Source organism: Monopterus albus, unplaced genomic scaffold (genome assembly GCF_001952655.1).
Source record: "Monopterus albus unplaced genomic scaffold, M_albus_1.0 scaffold131.1, whole genome shotgun sequence".
In the NCBI taxonomy this organism is placed as follows: Eukaryota; Metazoa; Chordata; class Actinopteri; order Synbranchiformes; family Synbranchidae; genus Monopterus; species Monopterus albus.
Window position 1 is genome coordinate 538,517 of NW_018128011.1, and position 18,884 is coordinate 557,400.

The 18,884-nt window shown below is 43.5% G+C and overlaps 2 protein-coding genes across 2 annotated transcripts; both read left to right on the forward strand.

The window, feature by feature from the left end:
- Positions 1–1,473: 1,473 nt before the first annotated feature.
- LOC109967562 (zinc finger protein 646-like) lies at positions 1,474–11,315 on the forward strand. The gene is made up of 2 exons (XM_020613223.1): positions 1,474–1,855; positions 8,494–11,315. The coding sequence occupies exon 2, from the start codon at positions 8,715–8,717 to the stop codon at positions 11,313–11,315; it is 2,601 nt and encodes an 866-aa protein (XP_020468879.1). The 5' UTR covers positions 1,474–1,855; positions 8,494–8,714.
- Positions 11,316–13,256: 1,941 nt separating this feature from the next.
- On the forward strand, positions 13,257–18,348 carry LOC109967563 (zinc finger protein 883-like). The gene is made up of 2 exons (XM_020613225.1): positions 13,257–14,368; positions 15,526–18,348. The coding sequence occupies exons 1-2, from the start codon at positions 13,257–13,259 to the stop codon at positions 16,412–16,414; spliced, it is 2,001 nt and encodes a 666-aa protein (XP_020468881.1). The 3' UTR covers positions 16,415–18,348.
- The last annotated feature ends 536 nt before the right edge of the window (positions 18,349–18,884 follow it).

Sequence of the window (18,884 nt, forward strand, 5' to 3'; positions counted from 1 at the left end):
GTATTTTCCAGAAAAATAAACAATAACAGTGAGAAACTGTTGAACACGATGTTGAAATTCATGTTTGGCATTCAGGCAACTGTATATGACTTTATCATTGTGATACTGCAGAAGTCTCAGAACTGATAAAAATGTCTCCTGATACAATGAATGATTCCTTGGATGATTCAATGATATTTTGGTATGTGAGATGAAATATTACACATAAGTAAAAACAAAACCCTCACTGAAAGTGCAGATCTTCTCTGGCATTTGAGAAACAGGTTATTTTGCTCATTATAGCTAATTAGTGTTATGTTCCAAACATGACACAAAATTACTGTTAACAACAACAACAAAATCACTGAATCATTGCCTTCTCCCATGACGTTTTGCACCAGATGAGAAAAGCAAATGCAGGTGAGGCTGAATCTAGAACATATTTTAATTGTATGGGACAACATAGGCTTTCACCATTCTGTCTTAGTCACAAAGTGGTTTACAGCCCATCCCACTATGGTGTCACCTTTCTCTTTTTTTCAGCTCTCCTTTCCTCAACTTCACTGAGAGGTTTGTCTGCTCATGAAGGTGGAAAGTTTCTAACCACTGTTTACTTGATCAGATGTTTGGCTGGATGGCTGGACATACAGTATATGCTGAAGACTGTCAGGGACTATTCAGATATGTAAAAACTTGAGAGGGCAGAAGGTGTTATGTGGATAAGAATTTATGGCCAAATGCACAAATGCAGGAGACATGTTCACTAACTGTACCTACCCTGTAGTGAATCGTTTGGTATCATGTTAGAGCTTAAGGACAGAGACTGTATATGTGTGTGTGTGTGTATATATATATATATATATATATGGAGAGAGAGAGAGAGAGAACATTTCAAATGCAGTTGTGTTACACAGTGCAATGACACTTGCTGTTAGTGTATTTAGGTCATTTGTGTTCTGAGTGAAAAAGTGTTCTTGTTGAAAGACAAAAGTACCAGAGTTAACTCTAGATGCTGAGCGGCATTTCAGTAAAGACAGCTGGAAGTGAACTGGATATTGAGAAATGTGTGTTACCAACTGTAGAAAACAGCCGATGTCTTTGCAACACCTATACAGGGAACAATGACCAAAGTTGGTAAGTGGAGGCTGGAAGGTCAGTCCAGGCATGGGGTCTGTGACAAATATTTTACTTGAGAGCCACAACCAGATTAAGAAAGCCTTTGGAAACACTAAGAATCAATATATTCATTAAAGAGTAATGGACTGAGTGATAATGATTGTTGCAGCTTGAAAGCTGCTCAGCCCAGCAGCAGGGCCATTTCTAACGTGAAGCCCCTCTAATTCCCTCACAGGATGCACATCTGTCTCCCGCTTGCTGGCTACGAGCTGATAAAATCACCCGAGTGTCATATGCTCCATAATCACCCAGCATGGCCAGGCTCGATTCAGTTATCCCCAGGGGCTGATAGGCCGAGCTGCGCCGAGTCCCTCTGTTTGTCTCACAATCTACATAAAAATAAACACAAATGACATGAATGGGTTCTGGGGCACACAACCTAAGACGTATGTGCTCCCCAAGAAGCTATAATCTGATGGTGAAAGCACAAACTTTGTGTTATTTGAAGCTAGGGAAATTTTAATATGCGCATGATGACGCGTAAAAGTGTGCGCTCCGGCTCCGCACGGCTAGCAGCGGCAGCGGTAGCGGCAGGAAGTATACTGTCGAAGCGGCAGTAGGGGGGAGACAGCCAAGAACCAAAAGTCGGTGTTTTATCAGGAGGAGGAAAAAATAACCATGCCTAATCCGTGATTGTTGCACATTTTGCATATCCTCGCCGTGCATAATTCTCTTCGCGGGCGCAGAGGCCAATTGAGGGGTAAGTATGGGGTGTAAAACGGCTGGAAAACCAGGTTTTCCGTCTAGGGGGGCCGCGTTGTGTTTGTCGAGATCTTTGTGTAGCTCCGGGCTAGCCTCAGGTTGCTAGGGCTAGCTGGCATGCTAACCCTCTGCGAGCTCCTGCAGTGGTGACAATTTTCACTCGGAGCAACCTTATTTTTTACATGTGAAGATAAATCATTACATATCTTTGATTAGTACCTCCATGTATATGCATTGTTTGTTGTTTAGAACTTCCGTTTTACCCCCCCTTCTCATTGCAGGGGGTTGCTAACTAGCCAGACGCCAGTGCTGACGCTAGCTCAGTCTTGTATCCATATCTGCCTGTTTTCATCTTTTAGCCATAAAATGCAATTTTCATAAAAGGCTAGAATGTCCGGGTTGCGCATACAGTTACTTTACATCGCGTTTTCATCAACTGAACTTTGCTCACGCAGCTGATGTGCCAGCAGGTTGTGTTTCAGGGGCTAATAAAAGCGTGGGTAGCCTGTTAGCATGGGGAAAATGGCTCGCTGCTCGAAAGCCATTTTCCGATGGAAACGGGGTCTCGGTAAAAGTGGGCTGATGGCTGAAGGTGTTGTCCCTGCTCTGCTGGAAGAATCTTGACGTTAATACATGGGTATAACTATAGGGTTTTCAATGGCTAGCCTATCCGTGCTCTCCTCACCGACAGGTCAGTTTCGGGCGTCACTCCCCCGATTAAATTGGGGAGTCGGCCGAAGGAAATGTCGGTGGTGTAGATACCCCGCTTTGTCCCGATAAATTCATGCCTGGACTGAATCCTTACGAGAGGAGACGGGCCAAGGTCAGGGAGCCCTGCTGCAGCTGTGACGACTCTTTCTGAGTCAAAATAAAAACGATACATGTTCTGATAAGGAGTTTAATGTAGAGGATAAACAGCTGCGGGTTGAGCACTGAAACCTGGAATTCTTCCGCTGGTTGTCTCCCATCAAAACAAGGCGTGTGAACAGACCCGGGTTTTTTCTGCGCAGGGCGAAAAATGTTTGAATCCAGGCGACCTCAATCTGTTTTAAGAACACAAACAGCTGCATGCATCGGTTGGCTTTGACTGACTGTGTGTGCAGTTTAATCAGTCTGGCGCGTTTTTTCCAGTGCAAGCTCGGTTTGTTTACATTATCTGCGCTTCAAAGTCAGAGGCACAAAAAGAGTTGGCAGAGAAAAGGTGAAAGAATTGTGATTGGCTGCTGCCGAGGGCCCCGATTCAAATCTGTTTGTGAATCAGATGCGTCCATGATTCTTTCAGAGCTGTTGCGGAGTAAGATTATTTTTTTCCAGGAGGGAGTTTTGTCATACCAGCAACACAATAAACAGAAAAATAGGAGCACAATATTAAGATGTCAAGTAAATTGAAGTTACATTGCTATAGAGGGCATTATCTCAGAATATAACACACTGGGACTGCACATAGGGTCTAATTGTGATTTCTATTATTGATTAATAACCAGATTATTTTCGTGATAAAGCATTGTTTATAAAAAGTCAGAATATTTAAAAATAAAATAAAATGATTAAATGATCAGAATTGTTACCAGTCAGTTTTTTGTCAGTTGACTAATTGGTTAGTTAAGGGTGTGCATATACTGCCAGTAATTCCTTCATTATGCATAGCTTTCTGTTTTCAAATGTGTTTCTCTACACTCCTCTATGTGCTTATTGTACACCAAGAGCTCCCAATGTGCAAGTGAACATGCATCCAATCTAGACACAAGTGTGAGCCTCTCATGAGGTCCACGTCGGATGTTGTACGCTGCACATGCTATGTTTGCAGTGTTGACACAGCTTAAGTTATTTTCATTATCACTCTGCCTGTTTATTGCTTGGTCTGTAAAATGTCCATCACAGTTTCCCAGGGTCCAAGCTGATGTGTTCATATGTCTTGTTTTGTCCAACCACTAGTCTAGAAGCCCAGAGATGCTCAATTCTTTATGGAAGATGAAGAAAACCAGTAGATACTCGTTATTGTTAAGGTGGCACCTGTGAATGTCTTTAAAAATATGACTCTATCAGTTAGAATTGTCACTGCTGTATGCTGTCCTATAGTTTAATGTTATATGTACATAACTACATTATTAGAAGTTATGCAAATTGTTGGTTAGTGCAAAAAAATCAAGTATTTTGATCATTAATTTGATAAGTCATTTGTCAAGAACAAATGATAAACATTGAGGTTCTGAGTTCTCCAGTGTCTTAGATTTTCTCCTTTTCTCTGATTTCACAGTTAATTGAATGTCTTTGGGATTTGCACTGTTGGACAAAACAAGACAGCTGAAGACGTTGCCTTAGATTGTGGAAAACTAACAGATTTTAGCATCTTTTTCATTTGATTTTCAATTAAAAGTCTGAGGCAAGCTATAAAATGTATTCAGAGGTGTGGTCATGTTTCATGTCTGTCAGTGCTGGGTTGAAGGCTGCTTTACGTTCTTCCGACTGGCTCTGCTGTTGGTTTTCTTTGTCTTGCCCTACATCAAACATCTGGCGTAATTCTCCATCTCTTCCCTGTCTACTATGACCACTTCTTTGTTTTTCCTTCCTTAAACTGTGCTGAGTCTGAGCAGTAGCTCAGTGTTCTGCTGCCCTCAAGCTGGTTTTTACTTTTAACAGTGTTACTGCCTTCTGCAGGTAATATAAGACATTTCAAGCTGTTAAACTGATTAGGATTATTTTATGTGTAATGAAACAATTTTAAATGATGTGTATAACCAAGTCTGTCTGAAATCACTCCCTCTTTACCATCAAAGAAATATAAAGTTCTGTGCGCTGACACATTGTCCATCTTTATATACAGTCTGTGGTTAAAACTTGTATATCTTTGGTAGCTAGCACTTTAGCTGTGTGCAAGACTAACAGATGAAGAGCACCATTCACAAGGATATTATCCTTTTACATATTGTAAACATTGTAAAGAAAACCACCATGATTTGCTGTGCATTAATAATAATAAGAAGTAATAAAATAGCAGCACTTGCGACTGTCACTCTGCATGATTTGTTAACTAAAGCACTGCTGATGAACAGTACCATACCCTTACAGCCAAGTCTTTTTCTGGGCACATTTTCAAGTTCTTAGCTGCAGGTCTTTCTGCTCGATTGAAGCCTTTATGTTGTCTCAGTCTTGTTGTTTCTGCTTTGTGTGTATGTCATGAATTGCAGCTGAAGCTGTGGTGGGCTCTTGTATTCTGGTGGTAGATTTTTAAATTATGCTCAGCTGTAGCTTCATGCGTTTTGACTTCATTAGAGCATATTGGCCTGATCTGGTGTTGTGTGAATGTGCGGTTTCAGTCAGCAGAGCTCAGTCAGGGTTAAAGTTATCCCACTGAAATCCCCGTTTTATATCTAAACTAGTGACTGTATGTTGAGACATCACAACACTGATGTTGAACCAGTCAGGAAGGCAGGGCTCCTGAGGTGCGCTGTAATTTAGCTCTGGAAATTCATCTCCAAAGTGGATGGAGGGCAGTGGAAACAAAGGCAGTACCCGGGCAAGGGGTTCTGGAAATTCTGTTTCAGGCCAGTAGGTTCTTACAGTGGAAAAGGCCTGATTGTGCTAATGTACCAGTAGGGCTGGAATTTGATGGCATTTAATTGAATCTGGATCCAATTATGGATCCTGAATCCTTTTGAATCCCTTATTGAATCTGATTAATGCTAATTATAATATATTTATTCATAAAACATGCATCAAGGAACGGAGACACTTAAGTTTGTTAGTATAAAAATATGTATTTTAATTTCACCCACTATAGAAGCAAAAAAAACTTTTTTTTTGGAACAGTGTAATATTTATGAATCTAGCTTTTTCTAACCACAACGGGTCATTTTAAATGTTATTATGGACTATTTACCAGATAGCCTGACACTAACTACAGTATGAACTGTCATATCTAAACTATGGGCATTCTGCTGAGCTGAAGTGTTGTATTTGATTTTGTCATTGCTCTGTGACATTCATTAACCCTGTCCTCACTCATGTTTTCTTGTGCTGCATTTGCAAAAAAAAAAACATATTACTTATACAACAGTGAAATTAATAAATCTGCTTTATCATTCAGTTAATGTTATTTTAATAAATCACTGATAATTTGCTTAACCATGACCTTAGCTTTTCCTAAAGGTGGGCTGGTTGTTGCACCGGTACAGAGCTGACAGATCACAATACATCAGCAGTAGACTCAGTGAGGCTGAGCACTCGACCTCCTTGTGTTATTAAATATATATCACAAGTTCTTACTTTAACATGATGGACACTAGAAGACCTTACCCCCTTCACTGTGAGTACCGACCTGCAAATATCACTTTTTGCAGTTGTTTCTTTGACTTCAGAGCGGTTAAGCAGGTCTGCCATGTTTGGTTCGAAAGCTATCGTAACCCAGCCCTATGTACCAGTACTGGGGCCACTGTAGCTCAGGAGGTCAAATGGGTTGTCCCCTAACCATAGGTTCGATGCCCTGCTTCTCCAGTTTGTATGTCGTCGTGTCATTGAGTAAGACACTGGACCCCTAGTTGCTCCTGGTGGTATCAGTGGTGTGTGAAAGTGTGTGTGAATGGAAAATAATGTATACCACTTTTAGTGCACTTCATTGTGTACAAAAGTGCATAGTAAGACCAAGACCATTTATCATTGTGTTGTGCCCTGGGCCAACCTCCTGTTTATATGTTGAGGACTTTCATTCTTTGACATGTATTACATGTATCTGGGCCTCTGGAGTCTTTCAGGTGTCAAAAGTTCCAGGTGAATTAACACAAATGAGAATGTGAACATGAATAACTCCATCCATAACCATTCTACAGTCATTTAAAGCCATTCCTTCTCCAGTGCATGTATAATGGCCCAGCAATGCACGCTTGTGGACATGCATACAACAGCACTGCTTTTGACAAAAAATTAGGGCAAACACTGCAGCCACTGAACCGAAGTGGAGGCAGAAGTCTCAGTAGATAAAACTCAAACTATCTGCAGGATTGCAGCTCCAGTATTAAAGTACAGGATGTTTTATTTTGTCAAACAGGTGAACAGAGATTTTAAACCGCTTTAGATTAATTTGAGTTAACAAACATTTATTCAATAACATGCAATATTAGCTTTTTTTAATCCAGAGTTTCTGCTGTTTTCAGCGTGTGTAATTGCACCTGGTCTTATTTTCTCTCAGCCTTCCCACCTGTCAGACCACAGCTCATCAGGATCTGTCCTCTCTGTGTGTGTTTCTTACCCATCTTCTTCATACTCACCCCTCCCCCAGCATTTTCCTCTCCTGCCAATCAGGTTCTCCCCATACCCTTATTTTTTTCCACTTTCCTTTTTTTCCTTTTCCCCATTCTTCATCCCTCACTCCAAACCTGAACTGACTACCAGCTACCACCCTTCCCCCATTCTCTGTGTGTCTCTACCTCTATCTATAGTAGCCAGGGAGAAAGCATTTAGACCTTTTCACTTTATGCACACTAAGGCTGCCGCAATTAGTTGACATAATCAATTACACTGACTTTGAAAATGCATCATAATGTTTAACTGATATATCCTTTTTTAAATGAACTGTTTGGTTTCTGGTATGGGAGTGGGGGGGTGAGATGGAATTTATGACCTATACTGCAACCAGCCACCGGGGGCGATTGAGTCATGGTGGTTTCACTTCTGGCAGCCATCATATCAACCATGTTTACATATAGTCAGTGGAACTGACTAAAGAGGCTATCCAGTATAGTCTGCTACAGATTACATTTTAGTCTGTTAAAGTCACAGATGATAACTCATTTTAATCTCTCTGGTCATTAACTAATGATGTGACTAATGGCTGGATAGTAATAAACGCTGCACACAAACATTTTTTCACTCTTGTTTAGTGGACATTGGCTGTAATATCTTAAAAAGGGGCATTTAATAAAACCTCACTACCAATCTGGAGTTTTTAAACCTCAAATGTGATCTCCTAAATCCAACTCTCCTGGACCCTCCTGTTACACTGGAAGTGGACCTCTGTGACTTATATTTGAGTAGCTCTCCTATATAGTGATTTTACTTTCTGTAAGATCTTGTATGGACAAGCTGTCAACACCACCTCTAAACAAAGATAAAGGGCAGAAAGAAAGTTGTTGTATTTAACTAGTGATGAGTCAAAGGATTGATTAGTTGTTCTATAGAAAATTAACCCAATATTCTGAAAATCAGTTGTCACTTTTACACAGAAATGCTGAAAATGTGCTGGTTCCAGCTTATTAAATGTGAGGATTGGCTACTTTTCTTTGCTGTACCTGGAAGTGAACTGAATATTTTTAGATATCAGGGTGCTGGTCTGACAAAACAAGGCATGTAAAGATGTTACATTGGGCTCCTGGAAATAGTTTCCTCCTGACATTTAGGAACAAAACTATTATTTGATTGATTGAGAAAATAATCAGATTAGTTTTTCTGTAACAGACTCCTGAAATGTCATCATTCCAAATTTTAGTTTATTTGCCATTCTCATAAAATAAAGTAAAGATTCAAGGTGATAAAACAGTGTTAGTTGTAAGCTCTTAAGAGAGGCCATGGTCTCCTGTAACTTGCCACTGAAATTATCTAAAGTCCCTCTTTTTTTTCTTCTTCTTCTTCTTATCTCCACAGTGATACCTCATTGGCTGGTGTGACCCCTGCAGGCCCACCCTGGGTGGGCCCTGTTTGACTGGACCTGCCTGGCTGAGTGGCGCTTGGGGAGAAAATGGCCAGCACTCTTGCCCTCAACTGAAGAACTAAGCCCATCTGTTTCTTCCCCCACGTCCCTAACATCACTGTTCATTGCTGTGTTGTGAACCGTGATTCCCTCCAACCGATTGCTTTAGAGTACTATGGCAATGCATGATATGAGTCGTGCCAAGGGTTTCCCCTGTAAAGAGTGTGATATGGTTTGCCCGAGTACTCCAAGTCTTCTAGAGCATATGAAAGCACATTATCAGCAAGAAGAGACTGGACGTTTTGAGTGTGAACAGTGTGGCCGAATTTACAAGCACGCAGCTAGCCTAGCAAATCATAAAAAATCTCACGAAGTAGGTTCATTTCAGTGTCCTGTTTGTACACGTACCCTGCCCAACGCAGTAGCTTTGAAGAATCACCTACGTATCCATACATTATCTCCCAGTAGTGCGCACACAGAAGAAGAGAGTGAAGAAGTACCAGAAGAAGCAGGCCACGACGAGAGGGACTACGGTCTTGCCCAGGACCTCTCTGACGGGTTTGGGCGCTCTCACTTGAATAACAGTGGTATGGGACATAGTGTCCTACAAAGCCACGAGACAGACGACCACGGAAAAAAAGGCTCCCCTGAATCAGACGACGCGTGGGACAGGCCATTCAAGTGTGATCAGTGTGACAGAACCTACCGGCATCACGGTAGCCTGGTGAACCATAAGAAGTGTCACCAACAAGGAACTTTTAAGTGCTCTGTGTGTTTCAAACAATTTAGCAATCTGGCTGCCCTAAACAGCCACGAGAGAACTCATTCGAAGTTCAAGACCCCTGGGGCATCCATGGTGAGCAGCAGCAGTAGTAGCAGCAGCAGCCTCCATGACTCGGAGCGCAGCAGCGGCACCCAGTCCTCCCAAAGTGATGACACAACCTCTTGTTTTTGCCACCTGTGCCAGCTAGCCCTACCAAATAAGGCAGACTTCCAAGAGCATATCCTGCTGCACAACACGGCCTCGCCCTCTCTTGGCTTGCCACGCAGTTTTCCGGGCATCATGCCTCACAATCTGAGTGCAGTTCGTTCCCCAGCGTACACTCCAACCCTCGGGGACCCTCTACCCCTGCCACCCCTGCCTAGTGAAAAACGGGGTCCCTATGATCCCATAATGGGTCCTCCGGTCAATAATCCAATCTATACATGTGCATACTGTGGAGCAGGACACCCAGATTTGGAGACCTTGAAAGTCCACTATCTAACCCATGATCCCCACCCTGCTGCCCATGGTCAGGACAACTCACTCCTGAATTCAGACACGCTAAGTTCTGGATCACAGGGCTCAGTCTCTTCTCCCTCTGGAGGCCGTGTGCCCCAGGCCAATTCTCCAGATGATGGAGAGAGGCGGTTTAAGTGTGGAGAGTGTGGCAAAAGTTACCGGCATGCAGGAAGCTTGGTCAACCACAAACGCTGCCATCAGACAGGCCACTACCAGTGCACCATATGCTGTAAGCAGTACCCTCACTTGGCAGCGCTACACAGCCACTTAAGAAGCCACAAGGGTCGTCCTTCCAATCAGCCAATTAATAATGACAGCAATGACTGGCTATCTCCAGAGCCATTAACTCTGGACTCCCAACAGAGCTATGTACAGGAAGGCAGTGGCGCCACCACTCCAATCTCGCTGCAGGGAAATCTTGGTGATGCTGCCCACTTTGTACCAGATGGAGGCCATAGCAGTGGGTTGGACTCTCTTGAGTTTCATGATCGTTTTGATGGTAGCTCGCTATCCCAGAGCAACTCTGCTCACCGGCAGGCTGACAGACATGTGTGTGCTGACTGTGGTGAGATGTATGGAGATGTATCTGGTATCAAGGCACACATGTGTCCTCGCCGTGGCCAGCAGCAGCAGCAGCAACAGCAGCCTCAGCAGCAGCAGGGAAATATGTCCAATGGTTTTATGGGGACCATGAACTACCACAGCTCCACTGGAACTTCGTTGCCTGCTGGAAGCTCCAGCAGCCTGAAAGAAGGTAGCAGCCAACGGCAGTACTCCCAGAGCGGAGGCAAGAGGATGGGGAACAATGACAAAGATGATGAGGACGATGGAGAAGTGTATCAGTGCTCAGTGTGTGGCAACCATTATGCCAGCCTCAGAGCTCTCAGGAGCCACCTGCGTAGCCATGCCAATAACCCAACAGGGCCAGGACATTCTAACTTGGAGCAAGACTGGAGGATGATCTGCTCTACCTGTGGCCAGAGCTTCTCTAGGAAGCAGGATCTCTTGAATCACCAGCTAATCCATGGCCCACAAAGGCCAGATGGCCAGCAACAGGGTATTGGAGGCAGCTCAGCTAATGGCAATGACAAGATGGATGGGCGCAACCATATTTGTGTTGACTGCGGCATGTTTTTTGCTGACCGCCACCACCTGATCACCCACCTGTGCCCTGGTAAGAATCGGGGCAGCTCACTGAACAAGCAGGGCCTGAACGGAGCCAAAGGTATATCTGGAGGTGATGGCGTAGGTGGTGGGGTTGCTGGAGGAAGCTGTGATGTTGGCAGTGATGGACGTAGGGCTATGGTTGACCAAAGTGACAAGCCCCACAAGTGCGACCAGTGTGGACGAGGATACAGACACCCCTGCTCACTCCTTAATCATAAGAAGTCCCATAAGACTGGTGTTTTCCGTTGCTTGGTGTGCCAGAAACGCTACTACAATCTGCTGGCTCTCAAAAATCACCAAAGGACCCACTTTGATCTTAAAAGGTAGGGTCTAAAGTTTGGCCAGATGTTAAAAAGAGATTAAACAATGCTACATGTTATGTACTTTAGAGAATAGGAATTAATGGTGGATATAAAATTAGGAACACATCTTAACATAAGGGTTTGCTTGATCTCTTGATCAAGACTAAATAAATGGTATACTACATACATTCTAGCAGGGATTCATTAAATTCAAATTCTCACAGCTGCTGCATCACTTAGCATTTAATTTGGCTCATAAAGGTAATGCTTTAAGACAAAAAATTGAGGCATTCATGTTTTATGTTTTATCTGTTTTGAGTGAGCTTAATCTATATTTCATCACTATGGTTCTAAACTGCTAATTGTTGATTCAGTTTACAAGATTTTGTATTATTCTTTTGTTGCACGGTGTTTGCCGGAGCTGACATTCTTTTTTTGTAATTTTATCTTTATTAAAAATTTTTATGAAGCAAAAACTACATAACGTAGCAACTCAAAGAACATGGACATTCTGATTATTATTATCTGTAGTGAGTTGGTTGCAGTTTTATTTTTCATTATAACATTGTACTGGAGTGCCAACCAGGGGTTGCACATTGTCAGTGGCTAGTCTACCTTTTTAACATAATGTCTACTAGTGACTGACCTTGTCATTTTTATTTATGTTGTTGCATTCGGTTCTTTTTATCATGCTAAATCTGAGAGACGAAGCAGTCCAAGTAACTTCAAAACAGTGCTGATTTATTCCATGAACACAGGTAAAAATTAACATTACACGCTCAGGTATCTTGCACCTCCAACATGCACGCAGGCAGCTGAAAAATGAAAGACCCTGAACCACAACAGGCCTATACATTATATCACTTGGGGCTAACCCCATACTACAAGGAGACGCCAAGCCGAGGTGTCTCCCAGTGCCAGCTTTGCAGCTGCCCAGAGCAGTAGCCAAAACATGAGGAAAAATCAATGTGTGAATGTATGTTGATTATGTGGTGTGTAGCTAAAAACATTCTAACACGACCTCTAGTGACATGTCATGACATTAAACATAAGAAAATATTATGGCTATGGCTACAGTTATACACGTCATAATAATAATATTAAGCATCCTGTCTTCTAACAGTCATCAACTTTCTATCTAGTTATCCTTGACTATAAGCATCCTGCAGCACTCATGATAATGACTAAGTGTTTTAAGAGCCATGAGCCAGACATCCTGTCTACTCTAAACATTTCTAATACATCAAGTATCTAACCAATATCTATCTAACTAAAAATACCTAACAGTGTAGTTTAAACCCTGAATGTGCTCCCAAAACATTTTAATTTAATGTCAAACTCAACTTGATACATTATCCCTAACAAAATAATGTATAGTATAGTAAACTGCGGCAAAAGTTTTCTTCTCCTTAAGAAAATCGAGAAGTTCAACCTTCTCCTGGAGCATCTCAAACCTCTTAGGGGCCTTCCCAGATTCCTTAGAAGGTGCTGCACAGCATTTGGGAGACATCTTAGGGCTTGAGGAATAGCAAACGAAATTGCTAAAACACTTGGAGGAACACTCAAGATAGCGACATGTGGTAAACTGAACTGTTCAGGGATGTTGGGCAGCATTAAGATATTTATGTTACAAAATTATTAAAATTCTATTATTCTTAATAATTTGGCATTAAAACGCATGAAAAATTGTATATTGCCAAGAAAACATCCATAAAAATGCTGTGAAGGATATTTGCAGATTCCGCAAATTTGCTGGGGATCCGCAGAGATCTATTAGTTATGTTCCAAGGAAAAATCCGCGAAAGACTGAAGTTGTGAACTCTGAACCCCTAATTTGCCGGGGTCCACTGTATTTGAAATTTGATACTGGGCCAAATGCATGAAGTAGTAGCCTCCACAAACTATCAAGTACCATTACCACCCTGATATTGGTTGATGTTAAGCAAATGTTAATGTTTTTACAGAGATGCACAAGTGTGAAGAATGCGGGAAGGCCTTCAAGATCCAAAAGCAGCTGATAAACCACCTCCGCCTCCACGAGGAGCACCGAGCTAAAGGCCTGGTTCGGACCGGACCCAACGGTTCCCGCTTCCAGCAGCCTGGCCCGTCTCAAATGCAGACTATAAGGGGAGAGTCCTCAAAGAGCCAGGTAATGGGAGTCAAATACAGTCATCAAGGGTTCAAAAAGCCCTACTCTTCAGCTGGAACTTCCAGGCCCCAGAAGTTTGACCCAGCTGAAAGTGGAAGGCGGCCTTTTGCCTGTGAAGAATGTGGGAAGACATATCGACATGCAGGCAGTCTGGCCAATCACAAGAACCTTCACAAAATTGGGGAGTACCACTGCAATGTTTGCAACTCTACATACCCCAATAGGCTGGCAATGAAAAACCACCTACGTCTCCACTTTGCCCAGAAAAAGCACAACTGCCAAGAATGTGGCAAGGGCTTCCGCACCCAGAGGCAGCTAGCTACCCACACTACAGCTGGCTTGTGCAAAGGCCCACAGGGGCCTGGGGCCCAGATGGATTTTGAGTGTGATGGGTGCTGTGAAGGCTTTGCCACAGCTGATGAGCTTGCAGCCCATGACTGCCCAGCCCAGCATCTGCCTTCCTCATCCTCCACTAACAGCTCCACAAACATCAGCATGGAGAGAAGCTCTGTGGACCTGGACTCTGACGAGAGACCCTATGCCTGTGACCTGTGCAGCTGCGCCTACAAACATGCAAGCTCCTTACTGAATCACAAACACACCCACAAGACAGGCAACTTTCGGTGCAACTTTTGTGACAAGCCCTACACCAACTATATGGCACTACGCAACCACATGCGTATCCACACACAGCGAAAGAAGCACATCTGCCACACATGTGGGAAAGCCTTCCGATTGGCCAGGTTCCTCCGCAACCACCAGAAGGTCCACGAGGAGGGTGCTACCCCCTTTGGCTGCCCCACCTGTGGGAAGAGTTTCCAGGGTCGATCCGGTCTGGCCAGGCACCGCTGCGGGGACAACCAGGTAGGCATGGAAGTCAGGAGGAAGGCCACTGCACCCACGGGAGAGGGCGAAGAGTGTCGGTACACGTGAGTTCTCGTCAGTTGTTTGTGATTCTTCGAAGTTGGAAAAAATTAGTGAAGATAAATTTAGGTCTCTACATGTCTATTACAGGTATATGATCTCCAATCCGGCTTCCTTGGGACCATACGCGTGCCGGAATTCGGATTTTTCTGAAGTTTGGACAAATTGAATTAGTGGAGAGACCAGATAAGTCAACCCTGTTTGCTTTCAGTTAGCATATATCACACACTTTAGTTTTTTAGGCAATTTACAATCAAACATTTCATGTTCAGATGTACTGTTTTCATGTTTTGTTTTCTTAGCAAACTTTGACACAGCTTTGAATTAAGTAGTATTTTGTGTGTAGCATATAAGCAGCATTTCAAGTATTGTGTTGTGTATTCTTCACTCTTATGTTATGATTTTAACTGTAGTCTTTCATTTGTTTGTGTTTGTTTTCTTCAGGTAGTCTCATATTACTGGCCAGTTATAAGACTAGAAACTGCAGTTGTGTGAATGGGCTCTTGCATTTTGATGTCTTGGCAAACTGAAATAACAGGGAAGATTAGGAAGTATTTGGAGCTAGCTGCACTGCACATGTTAAAGTTAAAGGATTCTTTGTCAGCGCAGTAGCTACAGGGAACCACAGTCTGACATGGTAGAGGTTCTTGTGGCATGTTTGATTTTGATCACTGCATTTAGAATTTAGTATTCACTCAAAAGAAAGCTATGGAAGTTTTTGAAATGTTTTCAGATGTGAAAGGAGCTTGTCCATTTGTGCAGTGCAGGGAGCGGCAGATACCTCCCAGTTCCCATCATGAGTCCCAGTTGTTTGTCCATAGATTCTCACATATCCCTTCCTCCTCCACCCAGCAGTCTTCGTCCCTATGACCTGTCTACAAATCATAACTTGAAATGGTACACCACTTTGTAGTCTTCTTTAAAAGTTAAAAGCTTTAAGCCGGATTTCAGATCATATACCTGTATGTGCAGCATCTTAAATTTGTAGTTAAATCTTTCACTAATTTTAAAGAGAAAGTGGTAACCAGTAACCGAGATTAATTTGGATAGAATATTTAAAACAAACTACCATCTTCTGTTAGTAATCTCTTTGTTTCTCTCCTTTTGTCCCCCTTCACATCCCCTGGTTCCTCCCTACTTTTTTTGCCTTGTCTCTGCACAGATGTGATCAATGTGGCCGCTCCTACCGCCATGCCAGCTCTCTTCTCAACCACAAGAACACCCACACTGTTGGCATCTACCACTGTGCTGTGTGCCTCAAGACCTACTCCAACCTGCTTGCCCTGAAGAACCATCGCCGTATACACTCTGAGACACGGCGCCACCGTTGCCATGACTGTGGCAAGGCATTTCGTGTTTCCTCCCAGCTCTACAACCATCGACGGGTCCACCAGAAGCAGCGGGAGCTGACGTGCCGGTCCTGCCAAAGAGCCTTTCCCACGCAAGCCAGCTTCAGGCTCCACATGGAGATTACCCATGGCCAGGCACCACAACCCCGCCAGCCCAGATCCCAGCAGCCTCGACCGGGGGGCTCCCAGGACCTGGGCTGGGGGTCAGGCCTGGACCTCACTTTAATGCAAGAGCAAGGACTCGACCCGAATAGCATGGCCACAGCCCGCAGCCGTGGGGGCAACAGTGAGGTCATCAAGTCCCACGTGTGTGACCAGTGTGGCCGGTCTTACCGACATGCCAGCTCCCTGCTCAACCACAAGAACAGCCACAAGACAGGGACCTACTTCTGCAGCTCCTGCCAGAAGGAGTTCCCCAACCTCATGTCTCTCAAGAACCACAGACGGATCCACACTGAGCCCAAACGCTACCAGTGCCCTGACTGTGGCAAGTCCTTCCGTGTCTCCACCCAACTCATCTGTCATCGCCGCATCCACACCAAGGAGAAGCCGTTCTCCTGCCCTCAGTGTGACAAGCGCTTCTCTTCCAAGTCCAACCTGAGGCACCACATGAAGGTGCACTGGAGCACCTCAGCGGCGCCCCCTCCCATTGCAATGGGTGCGCCCAACTTCCTGGGTATGCCCGGCGGCCCCTTCATATGAGTTAAGGGATATGGGGAGCCAGTCACATGCCATGGTTTCTGGAGGTGCCAAATGTAGTTCTTCCTCCGGCTCACCCTCTTCTCCCTCATTTTCCACGTGTGGCTGTAGTGTGTGTGAAGGACATGGTGCTTAGACTCAGTCCAGGTCCTACATGACAGAACATACACTGACAGCAGGAGGAAGAACACAGAATGGGCACTGCACACACAGAAGACTGAAAATGGATGACATGCGCACACACATGGCTGCTCACGTACCACCTCCACCTTTCTTAACCTCTCCTAAGCTGAGGCATCCTTCATGGACATTCCTACATGGCTCTGGTTGTAGAACTGTCCAACTGTCCTACACAGACTAACAGGCAGACATGGACTGTAGACAGACAGTTTTTAAGCACTGCATGGACATCACTACACCTGCCTTACTCCCTACTGCATGTTGCCCTACAAAGCTGAGGTTCTCAAAACTTTCTCACTCTGGAAATGTGGAGACATTTGGTGGCAGGGCCTCACACAGCTGCAGAGACTGCATTAAAGACCAGCTCATGGAGACTGATGAGTCCTGAGGTAGTGACTTTATAACAGACTGACTGTCAGGGTAAAGATGCTGTGAGGGTCCACATAAAGGCGTGAGGAAATCTTTTGCTTCTTTTCCAGCCATCCTGTCCATTTCAATCCCAGGAGCAGATTGGTCCAGTGTTTCCAGTTGTTTGCTCTGTTTTCCACCCTGTCCTGTTTCTGCTGATGTAGGGAGTTGCGTCTTGTTGAAATCTTCTCTCGTGGCCTTTGTCACAGGGTTTTTAAACTATATTCTGACTGAGTCAGTCTAAACAGTCCAAACAGTTTTATTTAAGTGACCAACATATAGGTGCAGTGGATGTGCTGGTAAAGACATGGGTTTGTTTGGTTTTATTTTTTCCCCTTTATTTTACCTTAATGGTTTGACAGAGGATAGCAATGATTCCTGGGAACTTTTACAACTGAAGACAGGTTAAATGTCTGTGTTTTTGTGTGTGTGTCTTGCAGCAGCAAGATGAACTTCATATTGTTGTAGCTTCCCAGTCAGACCAGTTCCTGACACCTCGTTCACACATACAGATTTAACAGGGTTAACCAGGGTAACTTGGATATCCAGCTGTGACTGAGCAGTTGTTTTCCGATATTGTCAGTACACTGGTGTAAAACACAGTATCTCATTTCCCGAGCGGTGTTTCCAAGACGTAATCGTTTTGGTTGCACGTGGACTCTGTTTCTTTGCATAGAGTTAAGTCTAATTTGGAAAACCTTGTGATTTAACATCTCATGGTTCAGTGGCAATTAGGCTCATATTAAAGACTGCTGACTGTTCTTTTTTGCTGATATTATTAAATGGCTAAATTTACAGGAATTAAATTGTTATAGAAAATAAAATCTAAATCTTCTCCATGCTGTACAGTTATACGAGATGTTTGGATTGGTAGTAGTGATCACTGTTAAGCAGCACAAGTGACTGCTGCTGAATTGAAGGTGGTTGTGTATTAGCAGTCTCATTGATTTGCCAGGACAATAAGAAAAGTTAATGACAGCAAAGTGTTTGAAGAATGAGCAACTTTGCTGCTGGCTTGCTAGCTCCTGCAGTTTACAATCACAACCTAATTCACATAAGTCATTTAGCAGTTGTGGACAAACCTGGCTTGACCACATCATTTGTCAAATCCAGACAGCTCACTAAAGTCACCGACGATCAGCTTTTCATCCATTCTGTTAGAAGTCCTTTAATGCAGCTGCATGAAATAGAAAACAATGGTTTCTGTTTCACTGGGGTATCAATTGCAGTTAGTTGTTACTTCACCAGAAGGCATTTATATGAATTTAAAACTCCCCTGTGTGACGTGGGAGTATTTTAGTCTGACATGGGACGACGCCAGCTTTTTTCAGTGACCAGTATTCTGACTCCTTTCCAGTTTTTGAGTCAGATATCACATTTATAGATATCCTGCCCGGCCCTGAATCCCTGAAGCTCTGTCTTAAACCTGTTACTGTACAACTCTAACCAGCTGAATGTGGCTGTTTGGCTGGAAAGGAGAAAGACAGACACCACGTGGGTAACTAAAAACACAAGTAAAGAAAGGTGTATACTGTTCGGCTTGAGCCGACATGATGTTTTGTTTGATCCTGTATTGTAATCGTACTTCTGACTGTATTATCTACAGTAACTCTTTTATAAGAAGGAAAAAAGACGACAGATCGTTGTAGTAATGCATTTATTTATATTATTATGATTATTATTAACACTTGTAATGGACGGCGCTAGTCTTTAGGATATGTGAGTTTAGAGCAGTGTTGATGTAAAACACCCACCTGACACCCCCCTTCTCTCTCCCCTACCCACAATGCCCCCGTTCTGTGGAGATGATGGACTCTGTTAATGAACACTGGGCTCCACTGAGCCGCTACTTTGTTCTGATGTGTAAGGAACTGTAACTACACAA